The sequence below is a fragment of the Panulirus ornatus genome, chromosome 2 (genome assembly GCF_036320965.1).
Source record: "Panulirus ornatus isolate Po-2019 chromosome 2, ASM3632096v1, whole genome shotgun sequence".
Lineage (NCBI taxonomy): Eukaryota > Metazoa > Arthropoda > Malacostraca > Decapoda > Palinuridae > Panulirus > Panulirus ornatus.
In genome coordinates, this window is record NC_092225.1 from 18,122,176 (window position 1) to 18,146,299 (window position 24,124).

At 42.2% G+C, this 24,124-nt stretch overlaps 1 protein-coding gene across 4 annotated transcripts in view; it reads left to right on the plus strand.

Moving 5' to 3' along the window:
- The window catches only part of twz (BTB/POZ domain-containing protein twz), a 197,728-nt gene that overhangs the window by 15,271 nt on the left and 158,333 nt on the right, over positions 1 to 24,124 (plus strand). For all 4 annotated transcript variants that reach the window (XM_071670603.1, XM_071670621.1, XM_071670612.1 and 1 more), the window contains exon 2: positions 7,669 to 7,729. In XM_071670603.1, coding sequence (XP_071526704.1) covers positions 7,692 to 7,729 — 38 coding nt within the window. In that variant the 5' untranslated portion in view covers positions 7,669 to 7,691. The remainder of the gene's footprint in view (positions 1 to 7,668; positions 7,730 to 24,124) is intronic.

The window sequence follows — 24,124 nt, forward strand, 5'->3', positions numbered from 1 at the left end:
TCCTTTCAAAACACAACTACGTCTAGACTCGAAAGAGAGATCTCCCACTGTAGGCGATGGGGGATAATCACAAGAGGTTATAGGGCGCATAACCTGGAGAGACATTAGCATAGAATGGAGAGAGCAGATCGACGAACAGCCCAGATGTCTCACAGACCGAGAAATAAATGCCAGTCAGATGGATAGACGACTTAAACTTATCTAGCTTAGAAAAGAAGGAGTTAAAGAGGTGATTTTGATAAAGGTATTCAAAATCATCAAGAACGCTTTGAAAAACTCGGTATCTAAACAGGTATCTATGGCTAGATTTTGCCCTAATACATTTGTAGCAATGATCACAAACTCGAGCACAAACGTTTTACTTCGAATGAGGCATAGTATTTTGCCTTCAACAGGATGGTTAGCATACGATTACCCAACTCCCTATGTGGATACAAGTCAGATGAGACTTGGCCAATAGTTCCCTTCATTTGCGCCTCCTTAGTTACACATAAAGTCATGTATTTGCTTTCCATCTGCTACCACACTAATTTCCTTACTTATGATCTCTTCCACTATTATAAACCTCTCTCGAGAGGACCCAGAAGTCTGTTACTGTATAATATCCCTTTGTATTCCTTTGATCGCGATGGTGATGGGCTACAGACGCCCATCGAGTGACCTCATTTATAACACACAAACCGTATCATACGACTCCAAGAGATATATATATATATATATAGAGAGAGAGAGAGAGAAAAAAAGACAGTCTTAATCTATATTGGTGGACGTGTTTACACACACGCAAACTATGCATGGACGGTCTTGACAGAATATCCAGATCACTGGATGGACAAAGACTTAAAGAATAAAAGAACAGAAAAATATACGAGTACTACTTGAAGATCAGACGAACGTACTTGGGCAAATGATAAGCCGCACACTCTCTTAGCGTAGGACAGCAGCACTTGAGCGCACTCAGGTCCAGTCTAAACTAATATAAGATAACATTATGGAATGCCAGAGTCAAACATCAGGCATGGAGAACAATGGGCGCTTGGTGTTAGTACTTTCTTGATGTCTAGACCACGACAAGAGGAACCCTGGAACGCGTCGGTGCACGACCTTTAAGCGGGATGGTTGGATCCTAGGCTATGATGAAATGGCCTTTGACCTGACCCTTACTTGCTGAAGAGTGAGGGAGGTCAGTGTTGGAGAGTGGTGGTGTTGGAGACTTAGAAAGGCCAGTGGAAGAGGTCAGTGTTGGAGAATGGTGGAGGCCAGAGTTAGACAGTGAGGGAAGCTAGTGGTGGAGAGTGTGAAAGGCCAGTGTTGGTGAGGGTGTGTGACTAGTGTTCGAGGTCATGCATGCCTTTGCTGGAGCTCAAAGAGGCTTGTGTTGAAGAGTGTGGGAGACTAGTGATGGAGAGTGAGGGAGACCGGCGTGGGAGAGTGATGAAGGCTAATGCTGGAGGGGCCCCTGAACGAAATGTTGGAGAGTGAGAGAGGAATATATGTTGGAGAGTGAGGAGACCAGTGTTGGAGAGTGAGGGAGGAGAATCAACGCCTTTGGTCATGGTGAAAGTTGGGCTTGAGGATACGCCTCGCTCCTGTCTTTTGTTTGTTCGCTCTGTTTTGCCGATAAAAATAGATTTCTTGCTTGACCCCTTCACTGTTGTCGGCTTTGTTTGACCTGATCCACCTTTGTTATCGCATGTGTTTAACCTGATCCTCCTCTGGTAGCACCTGTGTTTGACCTTATCCTTCTTTGTTAAGAGCCTGTGTTTCGACTTGACGCTCCTCTGTTATAAGCTTTGTTTGACCTGATGCTCCTATGTTGTAGGCCTTATTTGACCTGACCCTCCTCTGTTAGCATATGTGCTTGACCCCACCCTCCTTTGTTAATGCCTATGTTTGACCTCGGCCTCCGATGTTAGTGCCTGTGTTTGACTTTACCTTGCTTTGTTAATACTTGTGTTTGACCTCACCCTCCTCTCTTAGTGCCTGTTTGACCTTACCCTGCTTTGTTTGACCTCTTCCGTTAGTGCCTTCGCTTGGGTTAGACTGCACTGTATACCTCCGTGGTTTATTCTGCGTGGTTTACCTTAAATTACTTACTTGCGTGGTTTACCTGGCATGGTCTACATGCATAGTTTAATGTAAATCGATTACGTGAGTTGTTGGTACTGTTTATGTGAGTGGATTATGTAGTTTCGTGTATTGCATGATTTGCTTCTTATCACACACGTGGGTTTACCATATAGCGTGAGCGGTTTACTCTAAGGTACACGAAAGGTTTACTATATACGAGATTTTTCAAAAAGTGGTTTACCTTTGTAAAAGTGTTTAATTCACGCGATGTAATTTATGTTATATTGTATATAGGTTATATCATATACAATATACATATATATATCTAAGGTCTTATGTAGCGTTTCTATGTGTAATCTTTAACGTGAATTGAGCATACAAGTTCTTGTTTATCTTACACTATATTCTTTTGCGTGGTTTACCTTGAGTTGCTGGTTTCCCTGCACGGTTTACCTTGGGTTTCATTTGAACACGACGGTTCGACTACTGAAATCGAAGGTTCGACCCTTAAAAACAACTCTCGACCCTTCAGCAAGACAGTTCGACCGTTGAGGACAACGGTTCGACCCTTAAGTGCAACGATTCAACCCTTGAGAAAGATGGTTCGACCTTTGAATACGACGGCTCACCCTTGAACACGACGGTTCAGCCCTTGAGCACGATGGTTCGACCCTTGAGCACCTGTGGTCTAACCTTTGACCTAATTCCCAAAGGTCATGTCAAAGATGCAGGCGCCATCATACACAAGGGTCATTAGTCTTTGGCCAAGGGTCTTACCCTCAGTATTCAAGGGTCGTACTAATGTCGTGCTCATAAGTCGTCTTTGCTTTAAGGTCGTACAGTTGTGCTTAAGAGATAAGACGTTTCTAATATGCCTGGACCAGTGTCGCATACCTATTAATATCACCAAACATTTCTGCATTCTTTAAAAACTTTTTGAGGGAAAAGTATGTCAGTATTTTACAAATATTTATGGTATAATCTAATACATAAAGGAATCTGGTAATCCCACCTTTTCTATTCTTCCATTTCATTATAGAGGAGTATTATGGGACAACTATGAAAATAAATATAGGTGTTGTAAAAAAGAAAAAAATTACTGCATCGACTTTTTTCTACAAATCTTGAAAGCATGATCGTTACAAAGCCTAAAAGCATGACTAACAGATAAACATTCGCAGTGTTGTCGCCTACGTTAACCTGCCATTCAACAATGCAAATTCTACTCGACCTTAACAATGCTGTTCATGTCTTCAGCTTAAAAAAATATATATAAATTAGCGAAGCAATAACCTCTATCTATCTTCAAGCTTAACACTCTTGTTTGTATGTATCTTGTTAAATAGAGCAATATCAAATATCATTATTTACTTTAGTCTCGTATAAAGCAATATCAACATTATCATTATGAACTACAGGTCTATCTATCTAGATCTCTACCTAATACATAGGATCTTGTGACCGACGCTCGCTCGAGATAAATAGATTTCTTTTACGAGTCAGTATTCATAAACATACATAATATGTCCGGCTATTATATCTGAGGGAAATACTAGCCATAAACGGAGCTGGTGATCATACCACGTCTGGGAGATATGTTACAACATATTATTGAAAATTTATTGCACTAAGTAGGCACCGGGGGCGCTATATCCATAATCTAATTTTTCATATATATATATATATATATATATATATATATATATATATATATATATATATATATATACATATATAAAGTTGTTGCTACCGTTTCTCGCTTACTGTTGCTTCTGTCGCGTTGGTTCTGTTGTTGCTACTGTTGTTCTCTTACGTTTGCGTAAGCTGTTGGCGCTGCTGATCTCTTACAGTTGCTTCTGTTGTCGTTACTTTTACTCCTTTTTTTAAGCTGCTACAGTTCAATCTCCCGTTTCTCTTCGATGTTTATGTTATAATCACCATACATCTGTACATCCCAGCGTCCATATCAGCCTTAAAGTCCTTTTTTCTTCTGTGTACCAGTTCTGTTTCTGTAACTGTCTTATCTGTTACTTCTGTTCTCGCTACAGTGACTGTTGCTCTGCTACTGTTCCATCCATGTCGTCAATTTTCTTGTACAATGCACACCAGTCATATCCGTTGCTGTTTTTACTCCAACACTGGTGCGCAGATTACACTAAGGCACAGATAACAGGTGGCATACCACAGCTACTAATGGTATACCACAGCTAATAGATGGTTTACCCAAAGTTACAGATCGTAAATCCCAGCTACAGGTGGTATACCCCAACTATACGGATGGTATGCCTCAGTTAACAGATGGTAAATCAAGTTATACAAATGGATTACCTAAAGCAACAGGTGGTACACCCCAGCTACGGATAGTAAACCCTAGGTAACAGATGGTACACCCCAGCTACAGATGGCTAGCCCCAGCTAACAGACGGTATACTTCAGGTAACAGATGGTAACACAGATACCATTTCTATTGCCGCTGTTACCGTTGCTGTAACACTGGTAATGACATCCTCGCTATAGTCCAGAAATTCAATTAAAATCCATGTGAACAGGCATAGCATTCCCTTTGGACGCGGCCAATCAGCGCCGGACATATCAGAACATCTTTGGCCGTAAAACTACCATCACCACCACCATGTTCACTCATTACCTGGAAGCCTCTATGGCCGCCCCTTGGAAACGATTCCGAAGCTCCACGCCTCTGGAATTGATTCTGAACGCCTGCGCCAGCGCCCGTGAAACTCTCTCTCTCTCTGAAGGCTTCAGTACATTGAACTGATAACAGAAGACCTACGTCCCTGGAACTAATCATGGAAGCCGCCGTGCTCCTGGAATCGATCACAGAGGCTGACGTGCCCCTAGAACTGAGAACGAAAGCTGCCGCGCTCCTGGAAATGATCATGAAGATTGCCACGTTCCTGGAACGGATCATCGAAGTGCACGCCCTTAGAACTAATCACGGAAACCACCACGTCCCTGACTCTGATCATGGAAACCTCCACGCCCCTGGATTTGATCGTGGAAGCTGCCGAGCCCTTGGATCTGATCACCAAAGGCACAACCCCTCTGGAACTGATCATGAAAGTCACCAAGCCTCTAGGAATGATCATGGAAGTTGCTGTGCTCCTGGAACTGATCATGGGAACCACAATGCCCCTTTGGAAATATCTTGGAGGTCTTCATGACTCTCTAACTGATCGAAGATGTCTCCATGCCCCTGAACTAATCAATGAAGCTCTGCGATTCTGAAGCCTGATAACTGGTACCTCCACTGTTCTGGAAATGATATGGAAGCCACCACGCCACTGAAACTGATCATGGAGCCTCCATACCCCTGAATCTAACCATGGATCACTGACCCTCTGCACCCTTGAACCTGATCATGAGAGTTCCGTGGCTCTAGAACTGATCATGAAAGCCGCCACTCACATGGAAATGACCAAGGAAGCCGTCACAGCCTTCAGACTATTACTGGAAAGCAGAGATGATGATGATACGTACCTCTCATACCATGTAACCTTTACGTGCCTATTATCTGACGCGCAGAGAATCTCTTACACGTGCAACAAGGTCCCCCTCTCCCTTGCCTCTTCCACACTACCTGTTGCTTCCTTTCACCACTCCCTCTTTATAAATAGAAATCCCCCTCTTTCCCCCTGCTTTCCCCCCCCGCGCCTCCGCTACCCCTGAACTATTGTTTTGGTAGACAACAAAGGGTGTGATCCAGGTAAGGTGGAGGGTGGTGGTAGTGGTGGAGGGAGGGGAGGGCGCGTCGCTCCTCTCATTCACCGTTCTCATTAAAGTTGCAAACTTGGCCAATTAGCCGATGCTTACCTGCTACGCTGGGCGCCTCGTCCGCTCAGACGGATGCACATCACACAGGCCAAAACCTCAACCTTGGCCATGACACTTGGGGTCATTTTTGTCTTTTCTGTTTCTGTGACCTTATCTGCATATCAGTCGATGACAGATCAATACTGACGTAGAGGCGATAAATCGAATAATAATATTAAAAAAAAATCCGAGGAAGAGACTCTGTTTCTGACCGAAATAACAATAAATGGGTCTGAAACAGCAACTGTTAAAAACAAGCGGATTGAGGGAAAGGGAATATTACTTGCAGGGGGTCTGAAAAGAGAAAGAATGACAAGGAATTTGACAGATAAGAAACAAGAAGAAACAATTACAGTTTACTGGCCTGAAAAGGAGACTGTATCCAGCAACTGGACTGAGAAAAACACTATGACAAGCACTGGGACTGAAAAAAGGACACTGCAAAAAATAGTTGAATTGAGAAAGAAAATTATAACTCTGGGTCTGAAAACAGAGACTTTAAAAAGGTATAGTTCTAAAAAGAAAAAAGGTATTTTTGTACTTTTGTAATACATAATAACTACTAACATGACTACGTTATCCCAAAAGAAAGACATAATGTGATAAAGCTATACAAAGTAAGATCAGAATCCCATGCAAAGGAAGCCGCCTGCGACCCTAAATACCCAAAATGATCAAAATCTGTCCTGGAGAGAAATACGCATTGGTTTGAAACATGCGTCGGTACGCAATATGTACTAGTATCGCGTACAGTCGCTGACAAAAGTACTTTCGAAAAAGTCCACTAAATCTGTACATAACATTACACGAGGTAGGATGTACGAAAGAGTCGCGAAGACCAAATTACTCACACACACACACACACACACACACACACACACACACACACACAAAGATGGGGCCCCCATGAGTGTAGAATCACCTCCTCGTACTGTACAAAATGGCAATGACACAAACACAAAGGAAAGCTATTCTAAGTTTTGGCAGACAGAACCTGATTATCATACACATCCTCCTTACCATTTATGATAACATTTGCATTTACATTATTATTATCATTATCATTATTATTATTATTATTATTACTATTATTATTATTATTATTATCATTATCATCATCATTATCATTATTATTAATACCATTATTATTACTATCATTATTATTATCATTATCATTACTATCATTATTATTATTATCATTATTACTATTATCGTTATCATCAGTTATCAATATAATCATTATTATCATCATTATCATACTGTCTTAAATGCTCACAGTCAGATATGCAGAAAGAAATTATGATCATTAGTCATATCCTTTACATTATCTTAACCACCACTACCACCAATTACCACCACCACCACCACTATCACCACCATTTTCACCACCACCACCACCACTATCACCACCACTTTCACCACCACCACCACCACTATCACCACCACCACCACCAATATCACCACCACCACTATCACCACCACTTTCACCACCACCACCACCACTATCACCACCACTTTCACCACCACCACCACCACTATCACCACCACTTTCACCACCACCACCACCACCACTATCCACCACTTCACCACCACCACTATCACCACCACCACTATCACCACCACTTTCACCACCACCACCACCACTATCACCGCCACTTTCACCACCACCACCACCACTATCACCACCACTTTCACCACCACTATCACCACCACTATCACCACCACCACTATCACCAGCGATACTAACGCCATCTCTCTCCGTTGCAGGGTTCCCACCTCCCACCTCCAAGATGCAGGTGGAGAAGTTTGTCTCCAAGGCCTCTAGCAGGTGAGTGTTGCCAACGGTGTTACTGAGTGTTACATCACTGTTACTAATGCTACCAACTGTCCTACCTTTGCTATGGAGTAATAATGTTACTACTGTTACCAGCTGTGTTACAGGGGTGCGACACTAGCGTTACTATTTCCATCAGCAGTGTTAAGCTGTGTTACGCTAGTGTTACTAATATTACCACCATCTGCGATGTGGGGTGTTATACTAGCGTTACTAATGCGACCAGCTATGTTGCTGTGCTACGAGGTGATACGCTAAAGTTCCTGTCACCAACTGTGGTGTTACCCAAGTGCTACTGATGTTGCCAGCTGTGCTACGGAGTGTTACATTAATGTTGAAAACGTTACAGCTGTGCTACTGTGCTACAAGGTGTTATACACAGGTGCTATTAATAATCACCAAGTGCGTTACCAGACGTTACAGTAGCGTTACTACCGATCAGCTCTCTATTTTCACACGGAGTAACGCTGAATGACGCTAGATAACACGCAGGTTTTACTGGATGTTACAAGAGTGTTACAGATTGTTACACAAGTAATGCTTTCCAATTAACAACAGTAGTGAATATGTTTCTCGACACCAGATCAGTTTTTTCCTGATTTTCCTGAATATCAATCAGGGATTATTGAATACTGCTGAAGTTTACACCTGTGTACATACATACACAGCTGTCACACGCGTGTTGCCGGACTAAAAGTAATACACGAGTGTTAGTGTGGATAAATAACACATTGCTGCTTCTGCGGATGTATAAATACAGGTGTTACAGTTGATACAGGTGTTACTGAGGATGCAAAACACACAGGTGTATCTGTCAATACATAACATGCAAGTGTTACTGTCAATACACAACATACGGGTGTTACTGAGGATGCGAAACACACAGGTGTTTCTGTCAATACGTAACACATGGGCGCTACAGACTGCTACTGAACTTCACCCACGTATTTTCCTGCCATTATGTAACCACGTCGAAGTTGTTCCTGTGACACACACGATATTGTTTCACAAAAGACTTTAATTACAACACAAAAGTGCCGCTGGGGACTATTATGATTTCCAGCCATTTTCAGGTTAACTGCCAAGTGAAACGTATGAAACCGTTTCGACTGATGCCAACGAAACCTTACGTTTGCAAAGGTTTTCACACTGTCACGGACGGTTGGAAAATGATTATGAAAAGTCTGATCGAAGCTGTATTGATCCCTTTGTCTCGAAACAAAGAGACAAAAGGCTCGATATTCAAGTGCTTCGAAGAGATGAATGCTTCGACCAAGCGATTGCTTCGACCAGGAAAGTGCTTCCTTCAAATGAGTGCTTCGACGAAGCGATTGCTTCATTCCTCAAATCACTCAAGATTTCCACAGTCATACCAAGTCATACTAATGTCTACTACGACAACAAAATAAGCAAAGGCAAGCTATTCAGTCATCAACTTTTTCTATATACAAATGTCGAAAGAAAAACTCCAAGTCATATACACCCCAACGCCAAACACCGGATGTACGAACTCACGAACCAACTAATATGAATCACCAAATATGTCCATGGACACAGATTCAAAGCAGTTTTCCGGCAAATGAACCTTTAATAAACCTTGACTCAGAGCATAGACCGTAAAGTAACCATTCAACCACTTTGATAACAATAAGCGATTAAATGAACCCTTAAACAGCTTAACTACAAACTAACCTTTACGTAAACCTTTAATTCTCCTAAATCACGTTTAAAATCTCCTAAATACCGTATCCCTTGAATAAACCACGAGTAACTGAAGTCTCGAGCCACCAACACGAATTCTTCGAATAAACTCTGTCATCTACCCAAGCTGTCCTTCACACGAGGCTTGAGATCCTGTAACCCACAGTACATTACCATAATGAACCCATAACTTCAGATGTTTCGAACTATCATCAAATCGTTAAAGAAACGCAGCCTCATCCACGTCAAAACACACAATAAACACAGATATGGAACGAATCCTTTGAAACATCGCAATGAGCCAGCAAAACCACAAGCATGAATCACTGAACCTCACCCATCAACAAAATGAAACTCTATGGCGCCCTCAATGATAGGTGTGGTCCAAGCAGAGATGTGAAGGACGAGATTAAATGGGCGGTTGGTAATAGGAAAATCCTAGTCAACACTACTGCTATGCCTTTAATATCCGAGTTACTGAGGGCACGGAAAAACTGGTAACACTGCAATTGTGTGTGTGTGTGTGTGTGTGTGGCCACAACATTCATACATATTCATTCATGCATATATGCGCACGCGCGCGCGTTAGAATATGCGGCAGACACACACACACACACACACTCAAGGAGACAAAGATCAGAAAGTCATTGTACTTGTACGCATTCCAGGGAGTCTTCGGGCATTTAAATAGCAGTCGACCCGCCCTCCTGACACCCAATATGGCAGTCACATCTCACTCTCGCGGCCCACCGGAAGCCATCCATCTTGCTAATCCACCTCCAGGCAAGCCTTCATCTAACCCGTTGAGCACGACAGTACGACCCTCGAGTATGGACGGTGCGACCCTCGAGTAGGACGGTACGACCCTCGAGTAGGACTGTACGACATAGCGTACAACACTTCGATCCCTTTTTGGGTTCGAAGGCCTAGTCTTTGACCTCACCGTTGGGGGCCGTACTGTCGTGCGTGCTCTCGGAGATCAGAATAAATCTGGGTGGTAAGCCATAAAGAAGTGACGCTTATCTCTTTAATGGCCTCGTAGCTACTGCTGGATGTTATCGGACAGCCCGCGCTGCTCGTTTTAACAGGATGGGGTCGACTTCTGAAGTTTATGAAGACTAAGAGTGACCCTGCGGGCGGCTCGTGGCCACGAGACGACATCTGGCACGCGGCTCCCACGTTCTTCAGCGGTGTCCGGGGGGTTAGGGGTGTCGGTGGCCGGGGGAGATTATGCGGATGGTGGTGGTGGGAGGGACAGCAGAGGAGAGAGGGGAGCATTCTCCTCTCTCTCTCTCTCTCTCTCTCTCTCTCTCTCTCTCTCTCTCTCTCTGTAATAAAGCGTTTACGCTGGTGTGTTTAGATTCTTCTGTGGATCAGTAAACAATAATTGAGGATAAAGGATCAAGATCTTAAAAACAGTTCGAGATGACCTCTGCACCAGTGCAACCTGGAGGGAAGCTAACTCCTTCACTTAAGCCAGGATTCTCCAACTTGAACGAACTTTAAGAGTCCTACCCAACACCTCAGCTCCAATCTCTTCCCACAGCTCATATCAGCACCTCTTAACGAAGCCTCTCTGTCTGAGAAAGATGGTCATTAAGACCTCCTCTTTATCTGGAGAAGCCATTGTTAACGAGCCTCCTTGCTTTCTAACGATGCTCTTGAGGTGTGTATTTTTGTTTACCAGACAGGACCATTCATCGACTTCCTTGTCCATATCTGACGTGGTTCAGGTTTTCCTCTTTCTCTTCTTTGGATGTAAATAAGGAATCTTGTTTATGTGGGAAATGCTGTTGTGCTTCTGTTTTAATGACAAGGTTAGTGATAGCCCATCTTCGTGCATTTGTTCTGGCCTTCATGAAATAACACTGACATAGCCTTCATGTTTGATTAGAAATTTCGTAACCTGATCAAGCGGGTGCCTCCAACAAGACTTCTTGTTTACAAGGCTGGTTCTCCAACAAACCCTCTTTAGCTTGCGGTACCTTCAACAAGATCCCTTTATTTACTCGGCTGGGCCTCCAACAACATCACCTTGTTTACCTGGTGGGACCTACAACAACAACAACAAGCTCTTTGTTTACTTAACTTGGCCAACAAGACAATAAACGATGCAGTAATTACAACCAGTAACAGACTTCTGGGTCCTTTCTAAGCTGTTTGCGATGGTAGAAGGTAAGAAAAGCTTACAAGATCAGTAAGGTAAGAGTAGAACAGCAGAAAGACGATTTCAAAAAGCGCTAGAATAGCAGAAAGATGACTATAAAAAGCGCTAGAATAGCAGAGAGGTGACTTTAAAAAGCGCAGATAATGTCATTCGTTGACTTGGATCCATCGTCCTCCTCCTCCTCCTCCTCCTCCTCCCCGTCCTCAACTGGCCCCAGACAGGTGCCTCTGCTTAACCCGGGCGCCGCGTCTAACAAGCCACCAGATTGAGGATGTGGTAATTGGATGATTGGCCGTTAGCGGGGCGCCACGTGCTAACGATCTATCTCAGGGCGCGGAGGTCGAGGAGGACCGTAATTACTGCGTCATTACTGGGTCATGGCCTCTCCTAGAGACCGGATGCTGGGCATTACAGGGGCCTCTCCTGGGGCCACGAGTCAAGAAGACTGGTTTCAATAATGACCTGCTTTTTATATGGCCACCACAACAACAACAGTAATCGCATCGTTTGAATGCATTTTGGAGAGGATGAAATGCCCATTTGAGGGCGCGGTGTGTGTGTGTGTGTGTGTGTGTGTGTATGTGTGTGTATGTGTGTGTGTGTGTGTCCCTCTCCATTCGGCGGGAGGGGTGATGTGTTGTGGTGCAGGTCCCACGCTCGAGACATTCCTTTCTCCCAAGTGTCTCTGTTTTATTGGTTTAACGCGATGGCGTCCCGCCCGTCTCCCGCCCAAGGCGTACACAGGATCAGCAACAGGGTCGGCACGCGTCAACACCGACTCTGGAAGTGTTGGTCTCGATGCGTTTATTATAAGGTAACCAACCCGTCTCTGTATCAGTGTGGCGCGTGTGCCCTCTGGTGGCGGATGTTGTAAATTAACTGGGTGGCGGGGGAGGGGGGGGTGGTGGGAGAGGTGAGGGAGGGGGAGGGGAGAAGGTGGGGAGGAGGAGGAGGAGGAGGGAGGGAGGACTGGGCTGCTGCTTCTGGTTAAGAAAATGGATCAAGAGTTGTTGAAGACGGGAGGACTGTTTTTCTTCTGCGTTCTACCTTTCAGTAGACAACTTAGAATTCTTAATTATCCTCGTGGGCTGCTTGATGGTTTGGTTGTACGACAAAGTGCAACGCGTTTCTCTCTCTCTCTCTCTCTCTCTCTCTCTCTCTCTCGTCCATGCAAATTTCTTGTGACTGTCGTATTTCCTATTATGTCTTGATTACAAAAAAACGGTACTGTTTCTCCTTTAAAATTGACGCTAATTATGCAGTCACCTTTTTCTCCCTGTTTTTGTTTCACCGACACACATTTGCAACTTTTTAACATCTCACAAAGACAGACCAAAAAAAAAAAATTGTCCACGGCATCACTGTTTAAATACCTTGTTGGGCATTGAAACACAAAGTTTTTAAGCCTTAAAATATTTTTTTCCTGTCCCCGGACTACACAACATGATGAATTTTCCTACTTAAAGATAGTTAGTTGCACTGGAAAAAAAGAAAAAGAAAACGCCGTTCAAGGGTACACTCTGTTTCACAGCCACGAAAAAAATAAAGAAGGCAGTAATGTCTTGCTCTCCGTTAAAGCTCATGCTAATCCTATAGTGAAAAAACTATATATATAACTCTTGCAACAATCTCCAGTGGAAAGAGAAAAAGAAAACGGCGAGTACTATCGTTTATTACATCCTCAGACAGAGTGGGGGAGACACAGTTGTTATTGTTTGAGATTGAACCCTCCCTACAACTCAGGAGGTGCGGGCCCTATGCTCTAGGGCCGCCCTGCCAGTGGTGGTGAGGGACCTAAGCACTGGGCCTAGGGGGAGGTTTGGGCTTGTTATTCCACCCGGTCCCCCACGAGAGGCCAGGCTCCCTCTGGGAGATACAGGTACTAAGGTCCTTAAAAATCACCAAGAGGTAGCAAGCAGTGAGGCGGGGCATCATAACCCCCGTAGAATGCAGGTGGGCACTAATTATATGACTTGACATCTGACCTTCCCCTCCTTACACTGTATGTGGACATGGGTTATTCTAGTGGACACTTCTGAGGATGTAATAAATGAAAGTACTCACAGTATTCATTTTCTCTTTCCAGTGGTGACTGTTGTATACATATCTCTTCACGGTGGAGTGAAGGTTCTGCATATATATAACTCTTGTTTAAACTGACTCCATTATTGTAGAAATTAAAGACAAGCGTAGTAGGAAAATAACAGTGGGATTCGTTCACAGGAAGCCCCCTCGTCTATGCTGGGCTCTCATAACCTAATCATACTAGATCTATGACTCTATGATCAGTACTGAATACGATTAGAACATATTGGGAGATCTCAAATACCGATATCTAAATGGATAGAATCCTTTCCCGGTACCTTTGAACACGGGCAATACCTAAATATATGTATGACAATACCCTGACGCAAGTAGTCGAGAAAATTACTCGTTCCGTGAACATATTAGATTTAGTTCTAAGTACGATTTAGGATCCCATTTATACAGCTGAAGTCAGAGAAAAGTTTGGTATCAGTGATCACCAAAAATCACTTTTAGGTAAATTTCCAGCACTGCTTAAAATGCTATTCAATACGAATGTCGCAAAAATATAATGGATTTCGGACTAACAACTTTCACGATCTTTGCAATGCTCTTCACAAGCAAACCCTGGAAAAGTTTCAGTAAAACTTTTAGAGTAGTAAAGGGAAATACGTGCCACATCGTAACAGGTTTTTTTTTTTTCAAATGGAAAACAAAGTAATGGAAATGAAATAAAGAAATGCTTCTTAGGATCGTATCACATAAGGAACTAAAAGAAACAATAACGAATATAATAAATAATGTGAATACGAGTAAAGAAGAAAAAAAAGGATTATACGTCGAAGTAAACGTCAATAAGTATACTGCTGAAAATAGAAAAAGAAACCCTAAGGGTGTCTCATGTCAAAAGCAAGAGAGACATTACCCGGTAAACTGGTCCAATAATTACAGAAGGGGATGACTTTGTTCAAGACGACGCAGCCATGACAAAGATTTTAAATAATTTTTCTTTCTCGTCTGTATTTACAGTTGAAGACACTACCAACCCGAATCTGGTTCCGGTGCTGAGAGAGAGGACAACTATCTAAAACACTTTGACAAACTCTCACTATTAATCAAAATGAAAGCGAGCGAATGAGGTCAAAACTCCTCAGACAGCTAAGCCCATGACTGTTCTTTCTCATAATTCATTCTCTATGGTGAGAGATCTATAAAGTTGGAAGTTTGCCTATGTAATTCCAGTAATCAAAAAAGGGTGTTAGCCCCTGCCCGGAAATTATTGCCTGATTAGCTTAACGTTTGTATGTGGTAAAAAAGTGATGGAAACCACGATTCCGGAAAGATATATGTAAATCATCTGGAGAATGATCACTTGATAAATGATTATCAACATTCTTTTCACGGTTCTCGTCAAAATCGTTTCATTCCTGTGAACTCCACTTGATTCCTGAGATAAGACAGTCTATCTGTATGATGAAAGTGAAGCAGATCATGATAACTATTTAGATTTTCAAGAAGCATTCGGTAAAGTTCCGCACAATACGGTATTAGCAACAGTTAAATCACATGGTAGAGAAGGGGATGTACTTCGATGGTTACGAAATTAACTAACTGGCCGTAAACGAAGAGTGATGACCAATGGCCACACCTCAGAAATGTTAGACGTTAACAAGTGTCTTAGTACCGATTCTTTTTCTCTCACATATATATCATTAGTATTGATGAGCTGTATTGTAAGATATCAAAATGTGCAAGCGATACTAAGCTCTCTTCAAAAGAAATGGAACGTCTACAGCATCAAAATGACATAGACAAACTGATGGACAAGGCTAACAGGTAGCAAATGAATTTTGATATCGATCAGTACAAAGCTACACATGTCGGCAATACAAACGAGAAGGTAAACTACAGTATAAATTCTGTATCCAATGAAACAGCAGGAGGCTTACTGTAACGATCTCTGCTGCTCCTGTCGCAGTGAGCATGGACACCCAAGATACACAACGCTGGCCCAGGACACACGACGCACAGCACTGTCCTTGGACACACGACACACACAGCACAGTCCTAGGACGCACGGCACACAGCCACTAACCCGCGATGCCTCTTTTGCCCCCAACACCTACGTCTTCACACTGCTTAAACACAATGCCGAGTCACGAATGCCGGCCAGATAGGTCCCGTAGCCACAAGGGGTGTTCGAACAGTCCGAAGCGACTCGTATGCTTCGAACGAAGCCCGTTCGTTCCGGCACAAAAAAAATCATTAGCAGCGGCGGCATCGACTCGGGTGATCCATAGCTTCTTCACCCTTCACTGTGGGAATCATAAAAAATGGGAACCTGCCATAATATGATATATATATATATATATATATATATATATATATATATATATATATATATATATATATATATATATATATATATATATATATATATATATATGTATATATATATATATATATATATATATATATATATATATATATATATATATATATATATATATATATAGAGGGAGAGAGAGAGAGAGAGAGAGAGAGAGAGAGAGAGAGAGAGAGAGAGAGAGAGAGAGAGAGAGAGAGAGAGTGTGTGTGTGTGTGTGTGTGTGTGTGTGTGTGTGTGTGTGTCTAAGATTACCCAGGACTTACGTAAAGGTTCCTGCAGCCCAAGGCTGCGCTACCTCCAGTATCAGGAAAATGTAGTGAGAAGTTCTTTGACGAGGCTGTACTTCCAGTAATACAGCCTCATTAAAGGTGACTTTCCACTCGCCGTGTAACCTCACACAGGTAGGGGATCAGTAACACACACACACACACACACACACACACACACACACACACACACACACATACACACACACACACATACTGTGATATCGGGGCTAGAGTATTGGAGAAGACAAGAGGTGAAGTATTGATAGAATGAACTGGAGTGATGTGGTATATGTAAGGCGACGTGCTATCAGTGGGCTGGACGGGAGAGAATGAACTAGATCGCTGTGTTATATAGGGTTGGCAGCTTGGTGTCTATAGGCTGAACCAGGGCAGGTGAAGAGGTGAGGATGAACACCATGGAGTGGTCTGTGGGTCCTGGCTGCTGTGGACTTTGGACTTCGATTTCGGTGCCAGCTACAGACTGGATGTAAACATTGCTCGTAATATATATATATATATATATATATATATATATATATATATATATATATATATATATATATATATATAGTGTATTCAAACGGTCCATCTAATGGAATTTGAGTCTATCAATTAACCAAGTGTAACACGTTCTTCCAGTTAAACGTACATTCACGTAACACTCAGCCTTACCGACTCGTATCATACAGCACATTTCAGTCTGCAAGGAACAGGTATTATGTAACCTTATAGCACTGGGCCGAGGTACTGTTTCATATGTATGGAGTTCAACTCTAAAACCAGTTCTGCTATATGGGCTATGCAACTATAAATACTAATAAAAAGGTTGTCGTAATGAGCCAGAAAATTAGAAGCTCAGTTATTTAAGTGAGCGGTGGGCGTGCACCGATGTTGCAAAGACACACACACATACAAACACACACACACGAGCGGAAGACAAAGTGTATTGAGGGAATAGACGCGTCTGTTGGCCTTGCTGTATCTGGCATTATCCCAGTGGGAATTTCACCGGGATCTGTAGGTGGTCTTTCGCATTACTGAACGTAAGATCTTTAAACATGACGAGACGTTCCTTGAAAATGACGTTGCGATCCCTAAAAACGACGGTACGACCCTGGAGCACGACGGTACGACACTGAAACACGACTGTGCGAGCCCTGAGCACGACTGTACGACCCTGGAGCACGACGGTACGACACTGGAACACGACTGTGCGAGTCCTGAGCACGACTGTACGACACTAGAGTACGACTGTCACGACCCTTGAACACGACGATTACGACCCTTGTACAACAGCGGTACGTTACGACCTTTGAACAAGTCGATACGACTCCCAAACACAACAATGCGACCTTTAATCACGACAGCACGAAAAAGTAATTTAGAATTCATGCTTGCATGTAATTAATATGATAGCATTCTTTTGAACGAGACACTTCCCACCATCAATAAAGATTATTATATCATGACGCATTTACAGTCTACGCATGTTGATGGTGATAGGCGCCAACCCATCGCCTAGTCAGTATCTATATGACGAATACGTTTTCAAATCTTTCACTGGTACTCTTTTAATCATGGGTTTTTCCATTGTTTGGTGTTGTAAATGCTTTTGATGCTATATTACTACTGCAGTGTAATACTGTTTCATCCTCAGTATTCTGGTTTGACATTACTATTATGATATTACATCATTCTATTCTTTTTTTTTTGTACTTTTCCTTTGAGGGGAAAATAGAAATTGAATTGAATTTCTCTCTCTCTTTATATATATATATATATATATATATATATATAAACAGAGAGAGAGAGAGAGAGAGAGAGAGAGAGAGAGAGAGAGAGAGAGAGAGAGAGAGAGTGAATCAGACCGCGTCTTTAAACCAGAATGAGCGCGCTTGAGTGCTTCCATGAACTCAAGAGTACACGCCACGTAGTACGAGGGAGTAATTCACTACACTGGGAAGTGTGAAAGTATTGAGCTGGCTGGAAAGATGACTTGCGGAGGCCAGTGTGACCACATACTAGCGTACGTTTATATGTGCGTTAGTCACTACACTGATGAGGATTAATACATTCATGTCTCAGAATGTATCTATGTATTAAACTGCCTCGTTCAGTTGGAATGCACTTGGTAAAAAGCATATAAGAAATGCATGTCTAAAACTGCCTTAAACTGGCCGGCTGCGCATTAATGGAAGAAATACATCGAAGAATATATATCAAACTTCCCCGTCCTTAATAGCTGCCACCGAGAAACACTAAGAAGAAATTTTATATCTCAGGAATACATGTCTGCTTGAATGTGAATGGAAAAGAAAGTCTGTGACTCTAAGGGAATTGATTTGTTACTACATCACAGTCTAGATGAATATACCTGAGGGTAAAAGTGAACCTGTAGACTGTATTAAAGTCACTGACCACACGAGTGTGTGTGTGTGTGTGTGTGTGTGTGTGTGTGTGTGTGTGTGTGTGTACAAGCAAGACTCATACGCAGGTTCGATCGAAAGTAACAAAGCGACCTGGAAAGTGTGACAGTACCAGACTGGGAGCATCAGTCTGTATCTGAATGACTGAGTGCGCTGTTGTGTGAGGACCTGTTTGCACTGTGCTCTGGGAGAGAGAGAGAGAGAGAGAGAGAGAGAGAGAGAGAGAGAGAGAGAGAGAGAGAGAGAGAGAGAGAGAGAGAGACCCATCACATGAACCTTCTCTACTATCACACACTTTCTTTCATATCTTGCATGCTGTCCGAACGCTATTTCATCGTTCAGTCTTTTCATTTATCTACTACTCTTAGGCTATAAATATCATTCTTTACATCTTTTTAAACAACTAGCTTATTTTCAGACTGTAGCCTCTGGATGTTCTGTCTTTGTGTGATTAATAGTTGTGTGTTACGAGGAGATAATTTCCCAGCTGTGTTGCTCCGTCTCTAAAAATGTGTGTGTGTGTGTGTGTGTGTGTGTGTGTGTGTGTGTGTGTGTGTGTGTAATTACCTGTATGGGGAGGGAGTTTTACACTCGTGGGGGGGGGGGCCCCTCATCGTTTGAGCATTTTGTAATATCATACAGCATTTTAATCTTTTGTATGTTGTCAGCATTTGCAATATCCTCTCTGAGCTTAATCGAATCATCCACTACTCTTTTATTACGAAAGTACCGCTTTACATTTTTTCCAGCAAAATTTTTGCTTAGTTTCATGTCATAGCCTCCAGCTGTTCTATCTCTTTGTCATTTCGAGAATTATTCGCTGTTGGCGTCATCAAACTAGCGTTAAAAAGAATTAGAGGTTGTGATCGGGTCTCCCCCTACTCTTCTCTCTTCCATGGAGGACAAATCAAGGGCTTTTAACCTCTCGTTGTAACCCGGCTGTCCCAATTCCAATACCATCTTGGAGCCCCCTTCTGGACCTCCTCTACTAGATCTTTGTGCTTCTTTAAGCGCTGTGACCAAACGTGAGAACCATATCTTAATTTTGGCATGATATACGGCATGAAAAGCTGAATGAAATATGTTTTTATCCGTGTATCTAAAAGTGATTCTAATATATGACAGCAGACAGTTTATCTTCCTTTACTATTAACCTAAGGTGAGGCTTTGGTGACAAGTCGAAGGGTCGACTCCCACCTCCCTTTCCGACACAGATTCCTGCAGTACATTTCCTGCAAGGAAGCATTCGTAATAAGGAACGGTGTCTTTCATAGCGTTCTATCCTCATTACTTTGCATACACTAGGATTGAATTCCATTAACAAAGCATCAGACCAAGTTTGGAGTTTTAAGTCCCCTTGTAAGTTGATGCAATCACCCTCACTTTTTACTTCCCTCATGACCTTGACATCATTCCGGCAGGTCATTTACATAGATAAAGTAAAGAAATGGCACCAGGACCGAACACTTCGGCACACTATTGGTGACCTCTCACAAGGGGCCTTTATTCCCTTCCGGTAAAGATAACCTTCCGTCATCTGATGGAGTCTATCCCATATTCTTGTATGAAGATCCAACTTCTTTACCATCCTTCCATATGGGGCAGTGCCAAATGCTTTCTGGTAGTCCAGATACACACAGTTCACTGAACCAATTCTTTTATCAAAATAGAGAAGTTCGTTGCACATGACTTCTTTTCCTCATTCCACTTTGTCTCATTCAAAAAGTTTTTCCTTCGCAAGTAATAATCCATTTTCTTTATCGTTATCTTTTCCAGTATTTAACAGACAACGTTCGTCAGACTGGCTGCTTCCTGATATCCTCCACTCCCATGGTGCTTAATCTTCCTTAAGCGACATCATGACCATCATTTAAAATTTTTTTTTCACATGTTTCTGTCCCATTCTTCAGCAAATATGGACAAGTTTCAGAAGGACCACGGCCTTATGTAAGGTCAAGGCGCTTCAGTATTTGTTCTCTGTCTTTTCTTCTTATTACTATGCTTTGCCAGACGACCTTCCCATCCTCTAACATTGTGTGTAGGGTTAGAGAGTTTCCTATTGTGAACACAATTTTTAGCTTACTCGTCTAGTTCCTTTCATTTATACCATCCTCAAGAATTTTTTCCTTTAAATTCCTTATTCTGATTAATAAGCCTTGAACTGACAATTCGCTCTTGATAAATTTATGGAAAAAGCTTTGGATCATCTGCCCTGTTTTCTATATTCAGTGTTTCTCTGTTCCACTCTTGTTCATCCTGCTATACTCGTTCTATGCTCTCTTATATCCAAATGTTGGCTGGCTGGAGTACCACCCATCCTTAAGCTCATTTACTTCTTGATGTCTTTAACTAAAACACATGACTCTCTCCTGAAGCCTTTCCTCTGTGTTTGAAGCTAAAGATAAGTGTTCCCACTCCTTCATCGTCGATTTCTCATGTCCTTCCACAGAATCAACTTGGATCGTGTCTACTGAACCCTATTTTCAAGTTCCCATCGAAAATGTTTAGTTCTATGTACTACCCACGATCCTATCTCTTGTTGGCGTCTGGTTTCATCTTTGTTCCTCCTGTGACCTGATTACCACATAATCGAACATTATTTGATCACTTTTCAAATGGTGTAGTACACATATTCTCGATTCAGATGCTACTTTGCGTGAAGCTTATATCTAGTAATGAAGGTGTATCAGCTCCCAGATCCCATAGTCCTCACTGACGTACTGGTTTAGGAAGTCTTGCTGTATACGGTCTAAGAACTTGTGTCCTCATGACACAATCGAAAATTCTTCATTCTATGCCTTTATAACTGAAATCTCCCATCATTAGTAGTTTACCATCTCTGAAAAGTGCGTGTTTTACTGCTTCATGTACCATCCTAACTGTTCCTTCATTGTGTGTGTGTGTGTGTGTGTGTGTGTGTGTGTGTGTGTGTGTGTGTGTAAACCTTACACTATAGCACGATAACTGACTGTTCAGGGAGTGTTCGTACACTGTACAACAAGCCTTAGACTGTATCAGTATAATCAAATGTTCAATGTAGTGTAACTGTATCGAACAGCAAACCTAGATTGTTCTGGAGTATACTGGAGTATAATTGTACCAAACAACAAGACAAACTATGCTAGAATACGTGACTGTTCAGGCAAAAAAAAAAAAATGAGAGAAGTAAATAACAAGCCATAGGCTGTACCGAGGAGGAATGACTATGATTATCCAAGACGGTATTGAAGTACATGTGTTAGACTGAGCGTCGAGTGCGTACGCTCGGTAGAATACATATTGTGAGTACCTGGCTACTCTATGGTTTGTACCAACTCTCTAAGCCTCTACCCCTTAGGCATACCACAACAGGCATCACCAATCAGATGTTGAGTGAATTACAAACACGTACTCGACCATGATGGCTCAGCCCAAACATTTACATACAGGAGAAATACTACATATCCTTCTTTTCTCTGTCTAAATCATCTGTAAGAGCGAAAGTACATTTTCTATCTAACAAGTTTCTCGTCTGTAGGCCATAAAGATTTCAGGCAAAAAAAAATAATTTGTTAATTAAGTAACAGGAATCGAATTTCCAACTGCAGTGATATGAATCATAATGAAACTGGTTCAGCCCTGTGGTCGATCTCTCTCTCTCTCTCTCTCTCTCTCTCTCTCTCTCTCTCTCTCTCTTGAATAGATTCATGCAGTTTGTATTCTCGGTATGTAATCATAAACAGTAATCACTTTCCCCCAGTACAAATAGGGCAATTCAAGTAATTAGATCACTCTTCTTATATCCATAAAGTGAGACATGATGAGACGCGACGAAATCAAGTTCATGACCTTCACAATATTTCGAACCACTTGAATCTTTTTTTCAAAACTCACGAGTATTTAACTCGCGTTTTGATGATGAATATCTTGAACACGACGGTACGATCTTTGAGCACGAACCCTAGGCATCATGGCCTTGGCTTTGACGTGATCCTTCAGGGCCAGGACTAAGGCTAAGCCATCATATCCAAGGGCCGTACCGTCGTGCTCAAAGGCTTGTACCGTCGTACTAAAAGGATCGTACCGTTCGTACTCAAAGGATCGTACCTTCGTACTCACGGGATTAAAAGGTGACTGAACCGAAAGGCTCGCATCACAGAAGAGCCATTAACATCATAATGAATTGAAAGCGCAATGTACCAGCAAGTGAGTACGAGAGAAAACATAATTCCCTGCTCTCTCTCTCTCTCTCTCTCTCTCTCTCTCTCTCTCTCTCTCTCTCTCTCTCTCTCTCTCTCTCTCACACACACACACACACAACACACATGGATCAAAATTGGCAAATAACAGAAACTGTTCTCAAATAACAAGGAATGATTATATTTGACCAAAGTCGAGTATCAATTCAACTCTTTGTTTTTTTTCTACAAACAGGTTTGATGCTTCGCGCAAACCAGTGAATAAAGAGAACGAACGAGCTTTTCATACTAGAATATCAAGTAATAATATCGAAGAGAAGATGTCCGAAGCAAATCGAGGAAGGTTTTTACCTTTTGTACGACCAATATAAAAGGAAGTTGATGCTCGCTAATGCTGTGTGTGTAATTACCCATTTGTACTGTCCGGGGAGGGAGTCATTGTACTCGTGAGGGCCACATCTATTCAACAGTCTCTCTGCTCATGCTACTTTTCTACGTATACTGTCCGCATTTACTATACATTCATGCAGTTTATTTCATCCACATATCATGTACTATAAAAGCACTTTTTTTTTACGTCATTTTGAACAAGTCTCTTGCTTCATTCCATGTTACGTCCGTTGGTTGTTCTAGCTCCACGCCTCTCGGAGAGCAGTTCCCTTTCTTCGCCATCAGTTTGTTTCATAAACTTGATAATTGTGATCAAGTCACCCCTCAGTTTTTTTTTTCTCTTGCAAGACAGGCAAATCTAAGGTCTCTGGATATCCCTGTTACTCATCTCCCTGAATTCTGGTATCAGTGTGATGCTCTCCTTTGGACCTTCTCTATTTTCTTTCTTTTTTTACCTTGAAGGGTTCAGTTATAGACAAAAGTCCACATCATGGCTGGGACGTAATTGAAATATAAAGGGGATGATGAAAGGGAAAACGAAGAAGACAAGTAAAAGTATTTACGAGTTTTGGAGTCTGTCTAGGCCCCTTGGAGGTTGCTGCAAACCTCATTATTCTTTACTTCCCTTATGACTCCAGCATTACCTGCATAGTAACTCAGGTACGAGTGCAATCCTTCCCGCAGATCATTTACAAAGATCGAGAAGAAAAATGGTCCTAGAATACAGCCCTGTGGCACATCAGTTCCGGAAGGATCCTCTGACATTATCAAGTTTAAGGCAAGACACGCTTGTAACTTAGAACTTATCAACTACTTCTTGAGATAATGATAAAGTTCGAGGCAA